This window comes from Pelodiscus sinensis, chromosome 4 (assembly GCF_049634645.1).
Source record: "Pelodiscus sinensis isolate JC-2024 chromosome 4, ASM4963464v1, whole genome shotgun sequence".
In the NCBI taxonomy this organism is placed as follows: domain Eukaryota; kingdom Metazoa; phylum Chordata; order Testudines; family Trionychidae; genus Pelodiscus; species Pelodiscus sinensis.
Genome location: NC_134714.1, coordinates 88711285 through 88735146, shown reverse-complemented (window position 1 = coordinate 88735146; position 23862 = coordinate 88711285). Strand labels below are relative to the sequence as shown.

The 23862-nt window shown below is 40.4% G+C and overlaps 1 protein-coding gene across 1 annotated transcript; it reads left to right on the top strand.

Annotated features, from left to right (window-relative positions):
* Window positions 1-917: 917 nt before the first annotated feature.
* On the top strand, window positions 918-19221 carry CCND1 (cyclin D1). The gene is made up of 5 exons (XM_006111469.4): window positions 918-1358; window positions 2964-3179; window positions 4062-4221; window positions 9804-9952; window positions 15851-19221. Exons 1-5 carry the CDS (start codon window positions 1161-1163, stop codon window positions 16004-16006), a joined length of 879 nt encoding a protein of 292 aa, XP_006111531.1. The 5' UTR covers window positions 918-1160; the 3' UTR covers window positions 16007-19221.
* Window positions 19222-23862: the final 4641 nt, after the last annotated feature.

Sequence of the window (23862 nt, the reverse complement as noted above, 5' to 3'; positions counted from 1 at the left end):
ATGTTTCAGATTAAAGGGAAGACCTTTAACAAGTGTTCAATGTAAAAAAAAAAAGGTTTCTTAAATTTAAAATAGCTTTATTTGGGAAAGTAAAGTCTCCCATGCTGGGACCACAATACAACTGTGGATAGGGCTGTTGCTAACTTAAATGGGCTTTGGCTCTGGCTCCTGATAACCCCAGTGAATATCAGCACCTTCCTCGCATTCCTCTTCCTCTAGGTGTTAACTGTGCGGGAGGAAATGCTGGCCACCATTTTGCTGGGATTGTTCTGGGTGGTTACTGGTTATGTGTGCTGTGGGGGTGGGGTGTTGATATCTGATCTATTGCCTGCTTAGGGTTAACTGCTTTCTTAGTGCAGCTTGGATGAGCTATCACGGTGTTCTGCTTACCCTGTCTTTAGGGTAAAAGCTTAATATTAAAAAAAGCACCCTGAATATTCTAGGGGGAACTTTCTTTTCAGTTCGGGGATGCAGCAAAAATCTACACTGACTTGGTGAGGTTGGGGGAGGGGGTAGGTACAAGGAATGGAAAAGGACAAGATCCTCTACATGCCCTGGCAGGCCAGGTTGAAAGCCTATTTTTAAACAATGCTAGTTTAATTTAGAGATGGGTGATAATAATGAATATGGTCCTGCTGCCCTCCCCCACTAAAATGATAATAAATAAGCTTCCCTGTATTTATAGCCATGCCTGACTGTGTGTGGCCTAGTCCCATTCATCATTTGGCTCCCACTGCATTACTCTCTCGATTTTAAAAATTATGCATGATATGCTGAAGAGACAATTTGGGTTTCCCCCACCTCTCTGCTTCCCTTGAAGAAAGCAAGCCCTTGTCTCATTTGCATTAAACCCTTGCTTCTGTATAAGGGGAAGGACTTAAAGCCTATGGGATGGCTTTAGGGCTCTGCCCCTTGCTTTTGGCTTCTCTCTCACTCTCTGTCTCATTCTCTCTTGTGCTTTGATCTCTGCTTAACAACAGTAAACGTCACAGGGGCTATACAGGAGACTTTTGTTGGAAGTTAGAAAGTTTTGCAGCCTCCAGAGGGCTGTAGCGGCAGTAGCAGCAAGCAGCATCCAAAGGACTCCTGGAAGGGGAAGCGAGCGAGAGACTGACTGACTCAGTCCTTTAGAAAACTGCCTTTGGAAGAAGGAGACAGACATGGAACATCAGCTGCTGTGTTGTGAAGTGGAGACCATCAGAAGAGCCTATCTAGATACCAACCTCCTCAATGACAGGGTTCTGCAGACAATGCTGAAAGCAGAGGAGACCTGCTCGCCCTCTGTGTCCTACTTCAAGTGCGTGCAGAAGGAAATCTTGCCATATATGAGGAAAATAGTTGCCACTTGGATGCTGGAGGTTTGTATGTTTCAGAGATTTCTTTGCAAGCTGCTGCATTAACCAACCCTGAATGGCTCCCCCGTTCTAGAATCTGCCCCCTCGCCCCCCCCCCCAAAAGCTTCCTTCAGCATTGGAGGTAACGCTAGAGCTATATATTGACAGTCAAGAATGTGATGGCTTTTATCCCCTTATCTTCTATTTGCTTCTTAACAATGAGGTGCCTTCCATAGCGGGAAAGCAAGCCCCGCACCCCCATCTCTAAAACAAAAATAAATTCTGGGGCGGGGGGGCTCCCTTGAACCTTTTCAAATGAACTCGGTGCCAGAGAAAACAAAGTTTCACAGCCCCAGCTGGAAAAAGCCCCCTTAAGACGCCTCCTCTGGGATCCCAGATGAACACAGCAACTTCCCAGGCACCCCGAGGCCCCACTCTTGTCTTCGGGCAGCAATTAAACCTCGCCAGCTATTTTATTGGGATTTTATTTTAAATTAATATCGATGTACACGTATGCAAGTGCTGCCCGTGCCAGTATTATGCGCCATCTTTGTTCTTTTATTGCAAAGCAAAAGTGTTTATTAATAATTAGAAAATTAGCAAGTCCCCAGGAGCGAGCCAAGGGGGGCAGGGGGCGTCCCAGAAATGGGGGTCCCTGCTGGGGCTGTGGACAGGGGGATCGGCTGTTGGGCTCTGTCATTTCTGGGGGAAATGCAGGGTGAAAGTTTCTTTGTTCAGAGCAGAGAGCGAGCTGTGGTCACCCCTCAAAGACATGCTTGTGCTGCAGGAACTTTCGGCAAGGTCGCATGGCAAAATCCAGTTCAAATGCCCCACTCCCCTGGCAGGACATGTCCCAGGGCATCCCCAGCAGGATCTAGGGAGCCTGGGCTACATTTTCATGCCTTTTCCGAAGCCTTGGACGCCTGCGATCTATTTTTAATTAATTTTTGAAAGCGCAGCACGTTGCCCTTGCTCTAGGAAATGTCGCACGTTGCTTTTCTGAAGAGGGTGAGGGGGAACGAGGGAGTTTGATTTCGGGGTATCTCCCTGACCGCCCCTAGGTGCCCCATCAGCACGGGGATCGGTAAAGGACCCCCGCCGGGTCATTTTCAGCCGTTTTTGGAGCTTGGGCTGATTTTTTAAATATTTTTAAATATTTTTTGAAAAGATGACGTCTGGGGAAATGGGGCTGGTGCGGCTGCTCCGGACGCCACCTTTGTGTCTCGAGCAAAGCAGAAGATCGGCTGCACCCAAGTAAATAAGAAATAATAATCATAATAATTAAAGAAAACCCTGGGAGCCCAGCTGGGCCCCTGCATCACTTTGCAAGTTATTTGTCCTTTTTTTTAAAAAAAAGCGACTCCCGATCTGCGAGCACCCAGATTTTTACCAAAGCTCGCCTGCGGATTTTTCACACCACATTTCCCCACTTTCTCTCTTTGCGACTTTCTCTTTCAGTTTCTTTTAAGTCTTCCCTCCTCTCCTTTTGGGGAAATTTATTTCTCCCCCGTCAACCCCATCCTCTGCCTTGCCCTTCAAGCTTTGGTTGGGGGTGGGGGGAGGAGGCATAACTGGATTTAATAGTGGATGCAATTACTGGTCGTTTCAACGAGCTCTCTCCTTTTCCAGGTTTGCGAGGAGCAGAAATGTGAAGAGGAGGTTTTCCCCTTGGCTATGAATTATTTGGACAGATTTTTATCGTTTGAACCCCTCAAGAAAAGCCGATTGCAACTCCTGGGAGCTACCTGCATGTTTGTGGCGTCAAAAATGAAGGAAACTATTCCTCTGACCGCAGAAAAACTGTGCATTTACACCGATAACTCTATTAGACCCGACGAGTTACTGGTAATTTCACGTTTCTTTCGTCTGGGGGGAGAAAAAAAAAGCACGAGCAGGAGCGAGGAAGAGAAATACATACAAACAATTAAATCACATAAATAAGCCCGCCCGACAGAGAAAATCGTCAGGCTTGTTCTTCAGATCTGCCCAGCCTGCCTCCCCCGCCCCCCCACGCCGCCACTGAAGCATTATGCGCATTTCACCCCCGTAGAATTATTGCTCGTTCCGCTCCAGCTCCCAGGCTAACTCCCTGACTCGCACATGGGGACAGGAGATGTAACTTACATGGCTCTCAGAGAGAGTGCACCCACCTCCCCCAACCCAAAGGAGTTGGCATGAAGGGGTCCCACGCGCGCCTTAGCCCGGGCTTGTGCAAACGCTCTGGGACTGCAGACTAAACTAGACCGTAGATTGTTCGAATGAGCCCCCCCCCCCACCCCAATACTCTCATTATTACCTCACCCTAAGAGAAAGTCCAGTCCAGCGTGGAAAACGTGGGTGGCTGGCGCCCTCTTGCGTTCCGAATGTGCCGTTCAGCAACTTGACTGTTTAATGGAGCGTTTCAAGGCAGCTGGGCGAGGATAAGTCTTTCCAGTAGTTGCATGCAAAAAGGCATCCTCACCTAGGTGCTCTCCTGCTGGTAGTCATCCTTAACAGCACCACTAGTTAGCAAGAGTAGTATTTTAGTCCTAGTTTCCCCCTCATGCAGAAGTCAGTGCCTCAAAAAGATTGCCAGTGCGTTAAGATTCCAGAATACAGTAAAAAAAAAAAAAGACCAAAGTCACCGAAACTACTTCAGAAGCAATTGCTACATTTCAAAGCTGTCCATAAGGAGAGCTTCTAACCATTTTCCTTCTTTCCCCCCTTCCCTCCTTTTTGTTTTTGTAGCAAATGGAGCTGTTTCTGGTGAATAAGCTGAAATGGAATCTGGCTGCAATGACCCCTCATGATTTCATTGAACATTTCCTTACTAAAATGCCTGTGGCTGAGGACACCAAGCAAATCATCCGTAAACATGCCCAGACTTTTGTGGCTCTGTGCGCTACAGGTATGCCCTGCACACTAAAATGGCATGATGTCCCCCTAACCCAACACTCACCCTATCCCCAACTCCTAAGACTACCCATAGAGTTACTATACAGCAAGTTCACAGCACTCAGTGCAGATAATATAAGCCCTGAGTGTTGTCCCCCATTTGCAGAAGTGGATTACTTTGCAAAAGGTAAGTTTCTGAGCAGATGCCTCTCTTCTGAATTTAATGTAAATATATAAAATTCTTCTTGGAAAGTGATTTAATAAACCGATCTCAAAGAACGACTAGATCTTTTTCCAGTGTATATCTAGGCCTATGTACGCCTGCCAAAGAATCTCTGGCCTGGAGGGAGACTTCCTCTTTGTGGATTCACTTTAAGGCAGTTTTGAAAGTCATTAGGAGGAAGAATTTGCATGTGGTTAGCACTGTATGTGAGTGTATTCTACTGGCATGTTTAAAATCTCCCTCATTCAAGTTGCCCTGTTTCCCATGCTGGTAGATGGTGGATTGCAGAAGGGGCACATGGTGCGGAGGCTTTTCTGGCACAGGACTGAGTCTGCTGTCCACACCCAGCTGGCCACGTGCTTTGCTGAAGGCATGTGCAGGGGCGGACTCTAGAGGAGCCAGAGACACTGACTGTTCCCCAGGCCAAGTTTGCGGAGGCCTGATCTTTGGTTTCAAGGGCACTATGTGTGTGTGTGTTTGTGCTAGTTCCCTGAAACTCTACGTGCACAAATGGTGTGCGTGAGTGCATGCATGGTTATTCATTGAACCGTAACACGACTAAGATGGGGAGCAAGAGATCAGAAGAGTAACACTGCTTTTATGATCTCCATTTACCACCCTTCTCATGTGAAAGAGTGGAGGGGCTGGCAGGACAAAGGTGGTTCTAAAAGGATTGTTTTTTTTTTTCTTTAAAATTCTTATTCCATGTGATTTCCCTTAGCGTGGCAAGAGAAACCCAAAGGTGGCAAAAGAAAAAGGAATCAAAGGCAGCCAAAGCAAATGTTCCTTTGAAGGGAAGCCTGTATCATCTCAAAAAATAAATGTCGAGGATCTTGTTGATGCTAATAACTCACTGGCAATGATTGAATAATACTGCCTTTATGTATATGAATATTATATCCAAAAATAATTAAGTGAAAGGAGCATGATGATAGTAAATCATTCAGTCTGAAGAAAATGTCTCTATACTTGAAAAATTAGGGCGTATTTAAAGCCAAAGGGCAAATTAATTCCTGATGCAAGTTAGTGTTCAGTGTTGTTAGCCCAGGGATGGATTCGGTAGAAAGTTTCAAGAAATATAATAAGCATTTAAAAAAAAAGAAGAAGAAGAATGTATTGGCCTCATGTAGTCATGCCTACTGAAGTGTCTGACCCTGAGAAATAGCCAGAGCCCCTGAAGATAAATATTTAAATTATTGTCAGGTTTCAGCCTTGCCTTTATGCTAGGTGTAACTACAGAATGGCCCGCAGCTTACAAGTTTGATTGGCTGGAAAATGCATTGTTCCTAATATGAGTGCTAGAACCTCTCCAGATAGTTTTTTAAAGGGTTTGAAACATTTGTGGAAAATCAAATGTATTCTCTTAGATAGAGATTCTAGATGGGACAAAGAGATTGCAGTGAATTCTAATACGTGCTCGCCTCATTGGAATTGTTAGTTGTAGCTGGTGTTTCTAGCTATCCAGTCTCCCCTTTGGATATGGGGATGTTTAACCAAGGTTGTTGTGCTGGCAGTGATAATGATGAAAACAAGAGTAGTTCAAAGGTTGAAGCCTTGCTAAGAATCCAGTACTTTGATCTACTGTCAGTGTTGTTATGGTTCTTTTAGAAAGCACATCCAGAGCCTATATTTAACACTATGCTTCATACCACATGGGTAGGTGGAAAATGGACCAGCGAATGTGAACCACGTTCAGAAAATTTTACTGAGCTTTTAAAAAGAGCATGAAGATCACCAACACTGGGTACCCTATTCAGCACTCCATTGAAGCCCTTGGCAATAGTTCCTGAGTAAGGAAAGCTGAACAGAGCTTCTGACTAGCTTTGGGTTTTTATTTAGTTTTTGTCCCATCTGATGACTCCGTTGTTGGCTAGTGATACCTAGACAGAAATCAGGATGAAGATGAAGAACATGGGTCTTCAAAAGCATCTGAGCTTCACTCTTGGTTGTGTCATATTTTTTCTAGCCATCTCTAATCTAGAGGGATTGCAAGCTTGTTGCACTTCTGATAATACTTTGTGGGCCTGATCCAGAGCCCATGGGAGCCACTGGGAAATTGACTCCAGAGGTCTTTGGATCAGGCCTTCTGTGAGCGCTACTTGCAATACAACAGGTGCCCTAAACTAATGGTAGATCACTTGAGGTGACACAGCAAAGTAATTGCTAGCTTTAAAAAAAAGTTTAACCAAATGAAGACAGGGGAAGTGTTTGAAGATGTGTTTGTGTATTTGCGCTTAATAGAAAAACTTACATAGAAAGGTGATGTTGAGTGAAATTCCCTTTACCCTCCCTCCTCAGTTGTCTGTCAAATAGAAGGGGATTTGTTTTATTTTTAAAATATATTTTCCCTAAAGGATGCATTTTGCTGTGGTAGATTAGAGAAAGAAAAAAAAATAACCAGGGCTTGTTTGAAGTTAACACATAATTGATCTTAATGAATGGGGTTTTGGTATGGCCAAGCAAGGCAGGGATAACTCAAAAGGAAACAGGCCTTTTTTTGGCCCAAGTTAAGACAGAGTTAAGGAAAAGCTCCAGCTCTATACTAGCAAAACAATGAAAAGGAACAAATATTGGGAGCTTCAGCATTTTATTGTGGCCCTCTGGTTATCTAAACATAACAGGCCCCTTTATGTTATGATTATTGTTCTTCTTCTCTCCTTTCTTTCCTCATCCCTGGTGGAGAGAAAGAAAGAAAGACCCTGCTTTGAAACAACTTTGCTACAATTCTTCTATTCTCTGGCCTTTATAAAATTGGGAGACTCAAGGTATGTGACCAGTTGGAACCTGTTGCATCTTGCAGCAAGTGATTTATGTTCACAGTTTTGATTTGCCTCAATGAAAAGATTTTCATTCATAGCCCCCAGCTCTCCAGACGGATGGAATTGTTGCTCCATTTAAAAAGGAAAAGGGGTGACTCGCCTTGTTAGGAATTTTTTTAAAGCTCTGCAGCGCCTAGATGCCTGCTTTGTCCTCCCTTCAGGGTGGCTGGCATTCTTCTCTCTCCTCTCCCCCCCCCCCCCGCCCCTCTCTCTCTCTCCCTCTCTCTCTCTCTCTCTCTCTCCCTCTCTCTCTCTTTTTAACAACGCTGAAGTTGTTTATTCTTTTTGGATGAAGTCTCAGATAGGCTACTGGGGATGTGTGCTTCAATTGATGGGGCCCCCTTCCCCATTGTGGCTGTGTCAGGTCTAATTCATCTCACCGAAGCCCCCTTGTTCCTGAGCGCTCAATAGCGCAAGATGAGGCGATGGAGGCTGACAATGATGCCACACTCTTCACTTGGGGGCATCCAATTACAGGCCAGAGGGGCCCCCTGATTAATATGCTGAAATTAGTGGCCTCTGCCACAAATAATTCCTTGTTGAGTTGCAACAAAAAGACAGTCCATCCTGCTTGTCTGGAGTGGTTATGGGGACAGACACAAACTGGTCATTTAAACTTCATTATTACTTTTCCACCTTGGACAGAATAAGGGTGGGACTATGGATTCATGTTTTTCTTTATTGCTCCCTTTAAAAGAAAAAAGAAAATAGGAATCCCAAACTTGCTACTGCCTAAATGGACTCATTAAACTTGCATAATTTTGGCCATTTTGGGCCATTTCCTGTAGAACAGAAACTAAATAAACATTGGAGGTAATTCACTGTGACTGGGCACGTGTATACAACCAAATTTTGATGAATCAAATCTTCAGACTTATTAAAAGTGACAGAAGTCCTTTCACTTTTAAGTGTACCTGAGAAAACGTATGAGTGATAGATCAGATACTGCCTATAGGATGCATGTATTGGCAACAAACTGAATATATTTACAAATCTTTTGGGGAAAAGGGGGAGGGGCAATGAAGAGGTAAGTTAGACCTTTTTTCAAATATGTCTCTCATGACATGAGTTTAGATACTGATTGGCTTTTAGCTGGCAGCATATCACACAAAAAATCCTTCCATACTTAATCACATCCATTTAATTTTGAAGGCACTTCAATTTAATAAAGTTCTAGGCAAATTGCCCTTTGGAAGGTGGGTATGGAACAGGTCCGTGGTATAGATAATCAGAGATAAATCCCAAACTGTACCTATAATACTTACCATGATACGTATTTATTATATACTAGAGAAAGAGCTCTCATGCTTTTACTGTTAAAGCCTTTACACAAAAGTTATTAATTCATAATAAAGGAGATGAACGATTTAATATTTAAGTTGTTCCATAGGGCCCTCTCAGCTTTAGTTTTTCATGCCTTTGATTTAATTCATGGGTTTGACAGATAGTGTATGTTTATACAGCCAGGGAGAAGTTGTACATTTGATAAAAGAGGAAGGAATGTATCTCGTGGTATTGTATATAAGATGTTATTTCCCTTTTCTCCCTAAAAAAATTAAACATTTACTAGTACCCCACACACTTCTTTTCCTCCTAATACTTTGGTACAGGGTGCACTTGCTATGAAATCAAACACATTCCTGTAGAGCAGAAAGAGCCTTAGCATTAAAATGTGGATTATGCCTCATTATTTGCCCTTATTAAAAAAAAGGGGGAATAACATTCTAATGGCAGAGATAGGCCCCTCAAGGAATCATGGGAGTGGTTTTGTAGAGAGACCTACAGCAATGCAGTCTGGAAGGGGGCCCAGCCTCTTGTCAGCATGGTGTCACTGCAGAATGTAACTGATTGTCCGCCAATTCTTGGGACCCCCGTCACTTAGTTATGCCACATTTACATTAAATCCCTGTTGCCAGGATAGATGGCAGCCGCTGACAAGAGACTAGGTTGAGACAAAGCATTTTAAGACGAAGCCTTAATTTAAATATGGAATATTCACCTACTGACAGGCTTAAGTGGTCTCAATCTCCGGTGTTTGTTTTTGCTTTTGTTTTACATTCAAGTTACACATTTCTCTATTTCTAACATAATTGCAAAGGTTGATATTTTAAATGGTATGTGATTCAGAGGCAGCTTATGTATCACATAATGCACCTGATTTGGCAAAAGTTTTAAAATGTGAATAGGTTTACTTGTGTGAGTAATCCTGTTGATTTAAATAGAATTGTTCACTGAAATAAAATATATTTATAAGTGTTGCAGGATAAGGGCCTAATATCCTAAAAATCCCTCAAAGGAATGATTAGTCTTTCAGGCCTCTCTATAAAAAGGTTTTCTTACTCAGGAAAAGTTATTCATGTGCATAAGTGCTTGTGGGATTGGGCACCATAATTGCCTATGTTGTTAAGTTACATTAGGAGGAATCTTTGTTTATATTCCTATAGTCTCTTCAGACTTGTTATTTTGCAATCATATCTGCTCCTTAGGAGAGACAAGCAAGCTCTTCCTAAATAAATCAATTCTCTTTCTTTTTTTCCTTCTCTCTTTAAACAGACGTCAAATTTATTTCAAACCCACCTTCCATGATCGCAGCTGGGAGCGTGGTAGCAGCTGTGCAAGGCCTTCACCTGGGAAACAATCACACTTTCCTCTCCTATCAATGTCTGACACATTTCCTATCACAAGTTATCAAATGTGACCCGGTAAGTGATTCTTTCAGTCTCTCTATCTTAGAGTTTTATGAGTTCCTCACTGTTGCATATGATTTGACAGTTAAACTCTGATCAAAGTAATGCCTGAAAGTGGGTTTTTAAATGTATTCTCTTTTGTTCTTCCCGGTGACTATTAGTCATCCTTATATACAGTAATAATAAGACATTATGTTACTACAGTTCATTGATAAAAGCACCATGACCAGTTCTAATTTTCCTAGACAGACATCAGCAAAGCAAAGGAAACTCTTAAATTGGTTTAGGACAGTTGCCGAGGCTGTATTTGGTGTGTAGGTTATTAAACCAGCAGTCTATATAGAACCAAAGCTTTAAAATAAAACAAGGAAATAGTTACTAAGATTGCAATAGACCTCATGGTATCTCTGACCTTATCGTTGACCACTCCTGAGTCCCTTCATTGTGCCAAGTGGTGTGAAATGCCTTTTTTTAAAGGGCATTTATCTAATTATCTAATTTGGTTTATTACATGCTAGATCTGCACAGTAGCTGGTATTGAATTCCCTTTTGGAACAAATGTTTGTCCCATGACATTCTAACAAGGTAGATGGTCCTCACAGGACTCTCCTTTTGCCCTGCAGCTTCCAGGAGATGCACATCAGTAACTAGTAAGCAATAAACCTTTCATGAGTGAATGGGCCAGGAAGGGAGCCTACAAGGAAGACCTAAAATCAATGATCCATGTCATAATGGTGTGTGAAGTTGGGGCAGAGTTTAGCTTTGTTTTGTAACAATGTGGAAGACCAATAAATAGATGCTTTAAAAAGGTTCTTGTGAGGTCTCCAAGCAGTGAACAATGAGTCAAATAAAGACAACCCTGTGGTTTGAAACAGAATCTTTGAGATGCTGTTAAAACCGTCATGTTATGTGATCAAAAACTATATAAAAACAATGAATAGTCCTGTGGCACCTTAGAGGCTAACAAAAATATATATCATATCATGAGCTTTCATGGGCAAAATCCACTTCTTCTGATAACCTTGAGTGGAGTAAAAAACTCGCAAAAATCCAGACATCATCTTCCTATCCAACTCGTTTTTTTTAAGGTTACAGACTAACATGGCTACCCCACTGAGACTGAAGATATATAATCATGCTAACACCCAAACAGCTGACACCCAAGTTAATATAAGGGGCTATGATACATAGAATTGAAATGATTGTTAGTAAAATACTTTTCTTTGAAAGCATTATAAGGGTTGGTTTCCAACTATGGGAATATTTTTGTAGTATTTTGATAGAATTTAAGTGACGCCAACACAGGCAGATATGTCACGGCTCCTGATTTTCTGCCTACCCTAATTATTTCAAGATTCTATACCACTCTGTTCAGCAGATTTTTTTGCCCTTAGTATTAATAGGAGCAGAATTTACTAGTGCTGAAATGTTAAATACTCTTAAGTACTGCACTTTAGAAATGGAAAAAAGATGTTTTAAGTATTACATTGCTGGAGTGGAATATACGCATAATACTTTGGCTAATTTGTTAGGACAATGCAGGTGCTTATGTGTGTGTATGCTTGAACTCCATCCAATTCAAGAAACTTGAATCACATACAAGTAAGCTGCCTGCTATTAGCACTGATAGTGAATATCTAATTTAAAAGAAAATATTATTTTATATATATATATATATATATATATATATATATATATATATATATATATATATATATATATATATAAAAATCAAGAATTCGATTTTATCATATCACAGAGCTCCGTAACTAGTAGAACTGCAATATGCCCTTACATGATTTGACTTGGTCACTGAAGGTGTTTGAAAAAGGAAAATAGCTTAAATTAGATGTAAAATCACTTTGGGCATTGAGTTTTATTATTCATAAGTAATTTGCAAATTCAAACTGAATTAGAAGGAAGATCTTTAAGATGTGTGGGAAGGAAACTTTTTTGATTGTTAGTCATAAGGTTTTTACATTGGTAAAATAAGAAATATCACATAGTTATGTGTAAATTTGTTTAAAGCACCTCAAAAAGAAAAGATCACCTACCTTTTTATTGTTTCTTTCTTGGTCTTTGGTATTAACATGCTTTCTGTTCCCATGTTTATAATAAAGGTGCAATCCCCTCTGCTATAATTACTCTGTGAATTTAACAATTACTTGATTTTTTACAAAGAGGGATCCCATTACTAGATGCTTACTGCTTTATTTCTTATATAATATATTAATTAATGTATCAAACACTAGTCCTGATCCTTAAAAGTTTTCTTAATAACTTTGCTTGAATCATTGATCCACAAGTGATGACACATATTGCTATACATTTAGTATCACGTGGAATCAATTGTTTGGAAATATTTATTAGACTGATGCATTTTGACAAAATGGTTAACACTTTTCCTGAGTATTTGCAAGCTGGAGCAACTGGGCTGTTAGATTTCAGTTTTTGTAGTGATACTTTTTACCTCCATCTCAAGAAAGTTGAGTCTAAAGTAAAATCAATATCACCTGATTGAAATTCTTTTATGGTTAGTGTTTATGTTGGTAAGAGTCCAGTTTCCCATACTGCCTTTGATCAGTGGTAATTAGAAGTAAGATAATCACAATTAGAAGTCTTGGGCTGTCTTCCATCATTCTGTTACTGACCCCATCATCCAAATGGATTGAATTTTGCTTGACATTCATTTCCAGGCCAGAAATTTGCTAAACTAGATTAGATTGGGTTTCCATGCTGTCTGTTAATGCAGTGGAATTTGCTTCTCTTGCCTGCCCACACCAGAGACACCTTCAGACATGTGTCTATTATTTTTAATGAGCCAGGCAATAACAAAGGATTTCCAAATAGATTTGTTGTTGTTGTTTGTTTTCTTTAGATAGGACCCTAAATCTTATGATGGACTGAATTTCAATCTGATCATGTCTAGTGTGTATGTTAAATAAAGGTATCTGACTACATCAGTTAGTAGGCCTTTTTTTCCCACTGAAAAGCTTAATTAATCCAGGAAGGGCTTATGACCTTGAGCAAACTGTGGGCATTGAAAATATGGGTAGTGAAGCAGAAAAGTTGTTGGGAGAAGTTATCAGACTAGCACACAAGTTTATTTGCTTCCAGTATTCAGAAGCTATGAGTAGAATGGAAAAATAAAATTTTAAGTGTAACTCTGGGATGTCAATTATGTTATGCTAATGATGAAAATGTATTATATACATTTTCTACTTTGTATGTAGCATTTTTGAGAACTTTATTCTCACAGAGAAGCTGTTCATTTAATATTTACCTGAAACATAATTTGAACAAAAACAAATTTGTTCAAACACCACTTTGTTTATTAAATTGCAGTTTAGCAGAAAGCTGGTTTACAGTAAGCTGTAAAGATTGTATAGTATTTAACAGTATACACTCATAACTCAATCTACTCCTCCAGTCTCAGATTGAAGATTCATTTCTGTGATCAAAAGAACACCTTTAAACTACCCAAAAGGAAAAAATAATAGTTTATAGAATGCCTCCCCCAAGCTGTTTACAAAATGTATTCATTCCTTGTTTAATTTTATGAGCAAAACTACTTCACATTTCAGTTTTCAGTGTTCAAACACTTGATGTTTCCAAAAACAGCCTGGGTTGGAATTGCCCTGAAACAACTGTACTTTAGCTTTCAGTGAGAACCTTGCCGCCTAGTTATTGCTGAGTCAACCTGAAAGAGCCTGAACTTTCTGGAATAAAAAAAGAAACTATATTTACTTTCTATTTCTACGTACCTATTTATGTGTGTCATGGATGGTATGCATGCAATCAGGAGTTAAAATGTGGGTCCCGTGGGATCAGAAGTCAGAAATGATCTGTCATATCTTGGAGAGTCTTGTTAGAGATCTCACAGGGAAGGCCTGAGGTATATAGGCGTCAAAGGTGTGATGACTTTAGGATATGAGGCATTTCTTTTTGTCATTTAAAATACTGTGGGTCTCTGTCAAGAGGAAATATTACACTAGGGTTTAAACTAGAAAAGGTCATAGGTTATGTGTTTTCAGTGAGCTGTAACTGATGGTCTGATCTGCTTAGAGGTAGGATTAACCTCCCTCTCTCAGAAAGGACTTGCAGAGAATTGTTTGCTTGGGTTTCTAATCTTATTTTACCCCAGATGCCATGTGCCCTTATTGGTGGCAGAGGAGGTTCTTGTGATAGTGGAATCAGTGAAAAGCTGGTAGATCACACAAGAAGCCTCTGAATGAAGGCAGAATTGAAACTGGAAGATAAAGAAAACAGCAGGCAGGTCACCCTCTCAGGAAAACAACATTCATTCTCAGTCATGCACATCCTAACACTTTTGACGGCAATTTATCATGGAAGACTGGGTTCACCGCAAGGGCTAACGCATGTCATAGGTTAAATCAGAAAAGGCAATACTAAAAGAAAACTTCAAAGTCTTTAATACACAAAGTTAAATATGCTGAGAAAAGCTCACAGTGTTTGTTATAAAGATATGAGTAAACAACAAGCCAGGGAATTTTGGCAATATGCTGTGTAATTGTTTTGCCTATTTAAGGCATTCTAGGTCTATGCCCATGCAATGGATGTGTATGGCGCTTAAGAATATCTAACCCTGCATTTACTAGAAGATAAAATTGAAGCTCTAACAGCTTTTTGTGAATAAATCAATTTCGGATGCTTGATGTGCCAATTCCTAACTGTACACTTTGAGGCTGGGCGGGGGACAGGAGATGAAGGGGGTGGTTCTTTTATTCATATGAAATTTGAACCTCTGAGACATTTGCGTTCTTAATTTCCATGGAAGTCAACAGGAGTGGAGAATGCTTGGCACCGTCCTGCAGACAAAAGACACTCAGTACTTAGCAGGATCTAGCTCATATTTAGCTAAGAGCTCTGAAAAGAGAATGGTCTCACTTTTACATGGTGTCTGTGACAGTGAGTGCAATAGCAAGTTAAAAGGTTAGCAGAGTTTTCTAAAATCACTGCCATGAGGTTACTGACTGATGGTAGGCTGTGAAGGACCTGCATCCAGGTTGGTCTTATGCAATGCTGCATTTTTTGTTCAGATGCTTTCAGAGTTAGTATCAATTAGCTAACCTGATCAGGCCATTGCTGAATATAATCATAATATTAATGACTAATATTTTGTATCTATGGAGTATCTTTCATCTGAAAGTCTCTTTTCAACAACATTTAGCCATTCCTTAGCTGGGCAGCCATTGTTTATTACATGACTTATGGATCGTAGTGCCAAGGCATTTCTGTCCTAAAGGTAGAAATTATATAGCGCTACAGTCTTGGGCCTAATTCTTAATCTCACCCCATTTTAGTAACTCCAGAGTGACACTGCTATGAGATCAGAATGAGACTATTAGGATTTTTCAAAAAACTTGGTGCATGAAACAATGCTCATGAAAGATGCCAGATTGATAGCTTTGGAGACAGAGCTCTCTGTTTGTCTCCAGAATACTTACAGAAGAGGCAGAAGTAACATAAGGTTCAATGCACTGTCCCACCAATGTGATTTTAGAGCTGGAAGAACCATTACTAAGGCTGACATTATAGTTTAGTCTCCACGGCCTATTCAGTCATTGGCTTCTCTTAGAGATTGACAATATTGGGCCAGTTAGGATTTGCTGTCGTAGCAATTTGTTGAGATGCACATTTATCCCAGTTAGATGAACTGTGACTACACTCTCATTCGACATAATCTGCGAAAATTTAGTTGCTGAACTGCAGTGGTTTCAACTCAATAACTTACAGCCCAACCTCTTGAGCTACTCAGTCATCATCCCACCTCACCCCCATATAAATAGTGTTATATTTTTATTTGCTTTTTTTTTAAAATGGCATTTAGAATATGGTTTTTATATTATTTTCTAAAGGTTTGTGTTCCCCCTCCTCTTTAATCTTCTCTAGGATTGTTTACGAGCTTGCCAAGAACAGATTGAATCCCTCCTCGAATCCAGTCTACGCCAGGCACAGCAACACAACATATCTTCAGAAACAAAGACTGTTGAGGATGAAGCAGACCTTTCCTGCACACCCACCGATGTCCGAGACGTAAACATTTAAGTGGACTTCTCCAAATCTTTTTTTTTCTTTTTTTTTTTTTTTTTTTTTTTTGGCAATCTGAGCAAATAGAAAAAAGGGGCATCTGAGAAGGAATCAGCATCAGGATCTCTTCCCCCAGAAGCCTTTTTCTCCAGGACATTTTTATACCAGAAGGGAAAACTTCACTCTTGTTATTTTTTTCCTTGCTCTTTCTCCCTTCCATCTGTGACTTCAAACAAACAAAATTACCCCAAAACTGTCTTAAAAAAAAGAAAAATAATATTGGCATGACCTCAAGGGGTTTGTGCTACAAAAAATAGAGGATTTTATACAATAATAATCAACTAGTTTTTATATTAAAGTGTTCTTGTCTGTATGTTGTAAAAATAGGCATTAACACACACAATGTCTCCAGGGGAGGTATTAGATTTCATTTCTTACATATAAAACAAACAAAACCAACCAACGAACCATTTTTAAAGTAGAAGAGGGTTTTTTAAAATAGAAAATGACATATTCTCTGTTTTTTTCCTATAAAAAGCATAGCTTTAACGCAGTTCTAGGCTTTTCTGTATCTTGCTTGCTTATGCATTTAGTCACTTTATAATTCATCTGTAAATGTTTATTTTATTTCCTTAGGTTTTTATCCTCTTCACCTTATAAATGGTTAACATAACCCATTAGTTAGTGTATTTTAGTATACAGCATTATTATATGTTAATCTTTTGTACCTGTGGATTGCCTGCGCATAAGGCTTTTGTAGGGTTCCAGCTTAGCATTGTCGGGGAAGGCCCAATGTACTACTCATACGATACTCTATTATAAAGAGAAACCGAAATATTGACATAATATATTATATTTTTGTAATCTTCATATTTTTGTAGTTACCTGTGTATAAAATGCTGGTCTGACCCAACAGATATTCAGCCTCATTATGGTCAGGTTCAATCCACAGCCTAGTCTTTTTTTTTTTTTTTTTAAATATTCTAAAACCATTCCATTCAAAGCACTTTCAGTCCATTAGATATAGGAAATACATTCTTTTATTGTGGGAATTTTTTTTTAAATGGAATGGTTTGGAAATATATTAGTGCTTGTGTGCAAACTTTGAATTGCAAAGCAAGTGCATTTAACTATGGTGTTAGAGGAAAGGTGATTTTTTTTCGAAGGTTGTGTTTCAGTGAGAGAAATTGCATTCACAAATTGCCAGGATATCTTCCTATCCTTTTCTATAGAAAAGTTGAAGTTTAGAAATCCTTTGGTGCCAATTCACATTTGTAAATTAGGGGCCTTAAAGGTTCACATATAGGACATGTAGTTTAAGGATTGTCTCTAGATGTTTTACAACTGAAGGTTTTTAAACACTAAAATATATAATTTATAGTTAAGGCTAAAAAGAATATTTATTGCAGAGGATGTTCATAAGGCCAGTATGATTTGTAAAATAATGCAATCGCCCCTTGATTTAAAAAAAATCTTTCTACCCTTGATGTTGCAGTTTTAACACAGCTTATTAAGGAAAAAAGGGCACTCTTTTCAAAAACAGTATATTTGGCCCCTTCTTAGACATTTCCAAAAACTAACCATCAGAAACGCCATAGTTAAAAAATAATAGATTTGGTGTACTTGAAAGGAGTTCTTATTCCAATATATCCCCCAGGTTTTTTTTTCTTTTTATTTAGCTACAAATAGAAAATTTGCACATCTTGGCTATGTATCTTTTTATTATTATTTTAGAAAGTAGCTGAAGGGAGGTGGTCATAGCTGTTGAAGTTGATGCTCGAGGAGAATGTGATGGTGAAATGTATGTGAGAAAACTGCCGCTAAGGTGTTGATTGTAAAAAAAAAAAAAAAATTAAAAAAGAAAAGAAAGGAAAAAAAAGAAAAAAAAGGAGTGGAACCTCCATTTTTATTGAGCTGCTATGGATAAATTCCCAGCATGGTTTGAAAAAAAAAATTAACATTGCTTTCTGTATCTTTGTCATTGTGTTTTGCTGCTATTTTATGGATCAGTTTTTTGTTTTTGTTTTTTTGTTGTTATACAATGTCATATACTGCCATGTTATAGGTTTTAATTTTCTCATAGAAAATTATATTATTGACATCATTTTTTGTAGATTTTTTTTATGTGATCAATTTTTACTTAATGTGATTACTGCTCTATTCCAAAAAGGTTCCTGTTTCACAATACCTCATACTTCAGTTAACCATGTTTAGACCAGGTTTTAATGTTCGTATACAGTGCCTCATAGTTCTGCTGCAAACTGAAATGCATTGAACATTATTCTGAATGGGTCTCGCGATTCGCAACTAGGTTGCATTAATTTAAAAACAGCAGACATTTCAGAAGATCAAGTAATGTCAGTTTTTTGTTATGCGTTTTATAAAGCTGGATTCTTTGTCTGATCTGGGGTTTATTATCATAGTAGTTTTAAGATGTGTTATTAGCCACATTGATATATGAAAGGTGCATTATAATATAACTCTTATATGCTATTTGTTGTTTCCCATCAGCTGGGACTCATCATTTGGTATGATAGATTATCTTCTGGAACTCTAAGTATTTTGTGTGTTTAATCTGTTATAATATACTAGGGTGTTTTGTTTTGTTTTTTTGTTAATTATAGCAGAATGCTAATTTAAAAAAAGCCTGTAAATCTCATAAATAAGCCAGCTAACAGAGTTGTATGCTGAAGAATAATCTAGCTGTTGCCTGTATGCTGCTAAACCAAAACAGAATTAGAACTCATTTTGAGGGCAAACGCAGTTAAGATCCTACATAGTGTATAATAAAGCATTGCAATGCTACTAGCAGTCGCAGGACCCAGGAGGACTGGATACATTCTGTCCAAATTTCAGGAACATTTCTTACTGCTTACCTCATGAACACTTCTGTTTGTGGCATCTCTGTGTCTCTGAACCAAACATGATTATTGCATTAGTGGTTGTTGGTTATATGTGTTACACTGAGTGGCAGTGTGTACTGCAAATTTCTTTAAATATGGATGTATTAAAAGGCCAAATCCTGATAAGCAGGTTCATGTGCCAACAGAGATGCTTTATTTGTCACATTATTATAACAATCTATAGTAAGCAAGCAATTCAGATTTGTACATTTTTTATATTGTACTTATTGGCATCACTGGTCTGAAATGCACATTGTCACCAACAGACCTGTAACAGACAAGTTTCCAGCAAAAGAACTAAAGTCTAGAAATAAAATTTGTAAAACCCAATGCCTGTGTGCTGTGTTTTTTATTAGCTTTGTGAATGTAAATTTGCAGTTTAACAGCACACCACAGTTTTTAACCAACTGGATCCTGTTGCAGTGAGCAAACCATGTGGCATTTTCTTCTGGCCACACTCCATGCTTTAAAGTTTGCAGTTTAAATAATTCATTCTTCAACATCTCTAGGAAGTAACAGGTATTTTGGCAATGGGTCAGTCAGCACAAATTCATAGAGATGTATATATTAAATGTCAAAGTTTGTTTAGTTTTGGTAAAGATTTTCTTTTATGCCTCTGTCTCAACTAAGCAGCTGATGACAATGCTATTTGGTAGATTTTACTAGGTAAAATAATTTAGGCTTTTGATGCTACAAAATTATTTCTAGCTTTTAAGTTTATCAGAGTAACAGAAATATCCCCGTTAGATAATGACTAGTGTATTTCAAAGACAGGCGTGTTAGATTCTTATTTCTCACCTGCATCCATTGTGTATTACCATTGTTAGCTCAAATAAAGGATTAAGGTAAACAATTTTTTTTGTTTACAGAGCTTAACACTAGCAAAGGGCAATGTACAAAAATAGGAAAAGAAGATTTGAATTAAGCTTAAAAGAGTAACAATGGTAGATACAAGCTGGATCATTTAGCAAATGAAGCGGGTGTATATGTATGCATATCCAGTGCATTTTTCATAGATATGAATACCAAACTAAAATTAGGTTGAATTATAAATGGCCATGTTTAATCCCAAATCTCTGTTTTGAAAATTGGGGACATTATTTCTCACCAGCTACTGCAGTCAAACAAAGAATCTGGACTAAAAGCAGACATCTATTTCCCACCTACCCCATCATAAAAACTTCTAGAATTTGACTCATACATTTCCTTGGCAACTGGCATGTGGCCAGTGTAACACCTGCCAATTGAACTTCACAGAGTACTACAGTTTTCATGTACTTACCACCACCAAAACTTATATGAAAGTTGTCATAACCTGATAGTTTATTGCAAAATGATGTGGTCTTACTAGAGTTACTTAATGCACAGGCATCCTCATCACCCAAACTGCTACCACAAATAGCACTTATGATTCCTTCAGGGTACCTCTATACTTGCTCCCTAGTTCGAGCTAGGGATGCAAATGTAGCCGACCGAAGTTGCTAATGAAGCGGGGATTTAAATATCCCCCACTTCATCAGCATAATCTCACTCATGTGCTATTCCACTCGCCAGCTGATTTGAACCACGAAGTGCGCTCCGGGACGTGTTAGTTCGAATCAAACCCCTTGGTTCGAACTAACGTTACTCCTATTTTTTCACAGGATTTCTTTTATCCTAATTTAATTTATACTACTTGCATTCTTACTACTTAAAAAGTAAGATTCAAATTATTGCCAGTCACTGGCTTATGGGAAAGTAGGTCTTGTCAGACATGTGATTTTTTAAAAATTAGATCACAACTCTGGTTGACACAGGTGTTTCTGTTGACAAAATTTATGTAGATTCTTGTAAAGCAGGGGTCGGCAACCCCCGGCATGCATGCCATGAGCGGCATACGAGCTGATTTTAAGCAGCACGTGAAGCCTAACCTGCTGGCGCCCTTTCCCTACCCTAGCAGCAGGTTAGGCTGTGTGCACAGTAGCTCTGCTTGGAGGTACCCCTGAGCTGGCTGCGATGTGCATTGCTGTGGGCGAGTCTCTGCCACCTCCTGCTCCACCACTGCACTCTGCACAGCCTCCTCCCTCCCCACACGGGACTGCTTCTGCTTTGCGGGACCCCATGTCCAGCAGTGCTGCCTCTTTTAGGCCACTGCTGTCCGGGGGATCTTTGCACCTTGGAGTTGCTGGCAAGTGGAGCAGGCATCATGGAGCCAAAACGGTTCGCAGCTGGTCAAGCTGTCACAGCCTGAACACAGCCTCTGCCTGTGCTAGGGGGACAGACTGGCCCGCACCGGCCACATGGCTGAGGCCCTGGAGGCCTTTACTGCTGCTGCCAGCCAGCTGGTTCGCCTATGGCCCGAAGGGCTGTGGGAGCTGGCCAAGAGCTTGGCACTCAGCCTGCACTAGAAGGCACTGCACCTGCTGACCTGGCCCGCCGGCAGCCCCGAGGGACCAGGCAAGGTGCTGGGCGACCCCTACTTGGCTCTCCCCTGTGCCGGTGGCTGCCGCGCAAGCTGGAGACCCTGCACTGCAGCCTCCCTCGCTGCCACCTCTGCATTGTGCCTGCCTACCACGCAACATGAAAACGCCCTACCACCCACCCAGACCCCGCACTGTTACCCCCCTCCTACATCACACTTCCTGCCCAGATCCTGCACCCCTCCAGCCCTATCCCACACACTGAACCCCTTATTTTTGTCCTCACCTTAGAACCTAAGGGGGTCCATAACATTCTTCAGAAAAGCAAATCTAGGCTATGGGAAGCCCCGAACCGCAGTCCTGCCTGTCCCTTCCCCTTCCCCATGGAGCAGGAACACCAGAGGAGTGTGGTGTGTCAGTTGGGAGCCACATCGATGAGGGTGGGGGTTGGAGAAGGTTTTTTGTTTCTCACTTGTGTGATCCCCAACTGATATTTCTGTGGGTCAGTAACTGCCTGACCCAAAAAAGGTTCCCCACCCCTGCCATAAATAAAAAAAATAGAAATTGTTAGTGTTGGACATCTTTTATTTTATTTTAAATGAAGTTTGATAAACTAACATGAGAAAGTTAAAACACATAATCTGTTTCATAATTTAAATTAAATCAGTCTCTCTAGTTGCAGCTGGTTCAGAAAATAAGGTCACCATACCCAGTCTGCCCACAGATCTGTGAATAAGTTAAATCTCGGTACACCGCTTCTGAAAGGTTGATGATCCCTGCACTAAAAGGTAAGATCTGCATCTTAATTTATTTATTAATGAAGCTGCTGTAAGTAGAACTAGTATTGAATTTTAAAAGTACCACTGGCACTCGGAATAAGTCAAATCTCGGCACTCCACCTCTGAAAGGTTATTGACCCTTGTTGTAAAGCATTTGACCTAGTTACCAATGACATTTTGATAAAAAAAAAAGTAGTGCTATCCAAAGTCAATGTAACATATTAAAGGATTAAAAAACAAATAGGTTTGATGCAGGAATTACTGGGTGAGGATCTTTGACTGTCAAACTCAATGAGAGTTTTCACTGAGTTGAATAAGAGCAAGATCAGGGCCCACTGCCATGACCTGAAAGTCTCATATCCAGTTTCGCATATCCAAATCTCCTTGCTGGCATGAGCTAGAACTGGGACTCCTTGAAGACACGTTCACATAGGAGACTCCATCCTGGAATCCTGATTGGTAGAACACCAGTATTCCTGACAGTGCTCCTCCTCAAGTTAGAAGCAGGATCATGATGTCCCTAAAACTGGACTCACCATGTTTGGGACTGCTTATCCGATGCATCTTGCTCTTGTCTCCTGTTTCTGATCTAGTTCTTAGGATTAGGCTCATGGTTTCTGATCTCTTGCTTATCACCTAACCCTGACTTCCTGGCTTCTTGACCTGGCCTGATTCCTGGTATCTGACTTGGTTCCTGACCTCAGCTCTTGACCTTCTGGTTCTGCATTCTGACTGGCTTAGGGACTTTACACTGACCACTACATCTGGTCATCTATGTCCCAGTCCTGACAATTTGTACAGACCATATACTAATGGGCTACGTCTAGACTGGCATGATTTTCCAGAAATGCTTTTAACGGAAAAGTTTTCTGTTAAAAGCATTTTTGGAAAAAAGCACTTTTTGCGGAAAAGCGTCCGTGCCAATCTAGACACGCTTTTCCACAAAAAAGCCCCGATCGCAAAAATGGCGATCGGGGCTATTTTGAGAAAAACAAATCTGAGCTGTCTACACTGGCCCTTTTGCGCAAAAGTTTTGCGCAAAAGGACTTTTGCCTGAACGGGAGCAGCATAGTATTTCCGCAAGAAGCACTGATTTCTTACAGTAGGAAGTCAGTGCTTTTGCGGAAATTCAAGCGGCCAATGTAGACAGCTGGCAAGTTTTTCTGGAAAAGCGACTGATTTTCTGGAAAAACTGGCCAGTCTAGACACAGCTATGGTGAAGAGAGTAGGCACAGTGTAAGAGGAATGGACCCATCAGGCCAACCACTGCCTCCAGAGGCACTGGACTCACCTGAATGAGCTGCCCATCCCCCAAGTTATGGAGCAGACCTCAAAGAGCCAGCTGTTGAGGAAACAAGTAAGCCAACACTGCATTTTGGGTGCAGCCTGTTCTGAAGAAAGACCTCTAAGCTGCAAGGCAGCACAGCTTCACAGGTGATTAATCAGCCTGGACCAGCCAGAGGCTCAGGGCTCCATGCACCCAGCTGACTGGCTGATTAATCACCTGTGAAGCTGTGCTACTGCGGAGCTTAGAGGCAGGGCTAGCTCAAGCCATTCCTGTGCCCCAGGATTGTGTGGCACCTCATTGCAGCTCTAAGGGGTGCTGCGCAGTTAGGCACGCAGCACCCCTTACAGCTGCCATGAGGCACCCCGGCCAGCTGCCCGGCTAGCCCCCTGCTTAATCTGGCCCTGCTTAGAGGGAACACTGGTGATACCTCTTCCAAAACAATTCAATGAGTCTATAGTAATTCTGGGGCTACAGGAACCAATGCCAGTTTCAGTTCTTATTGCAT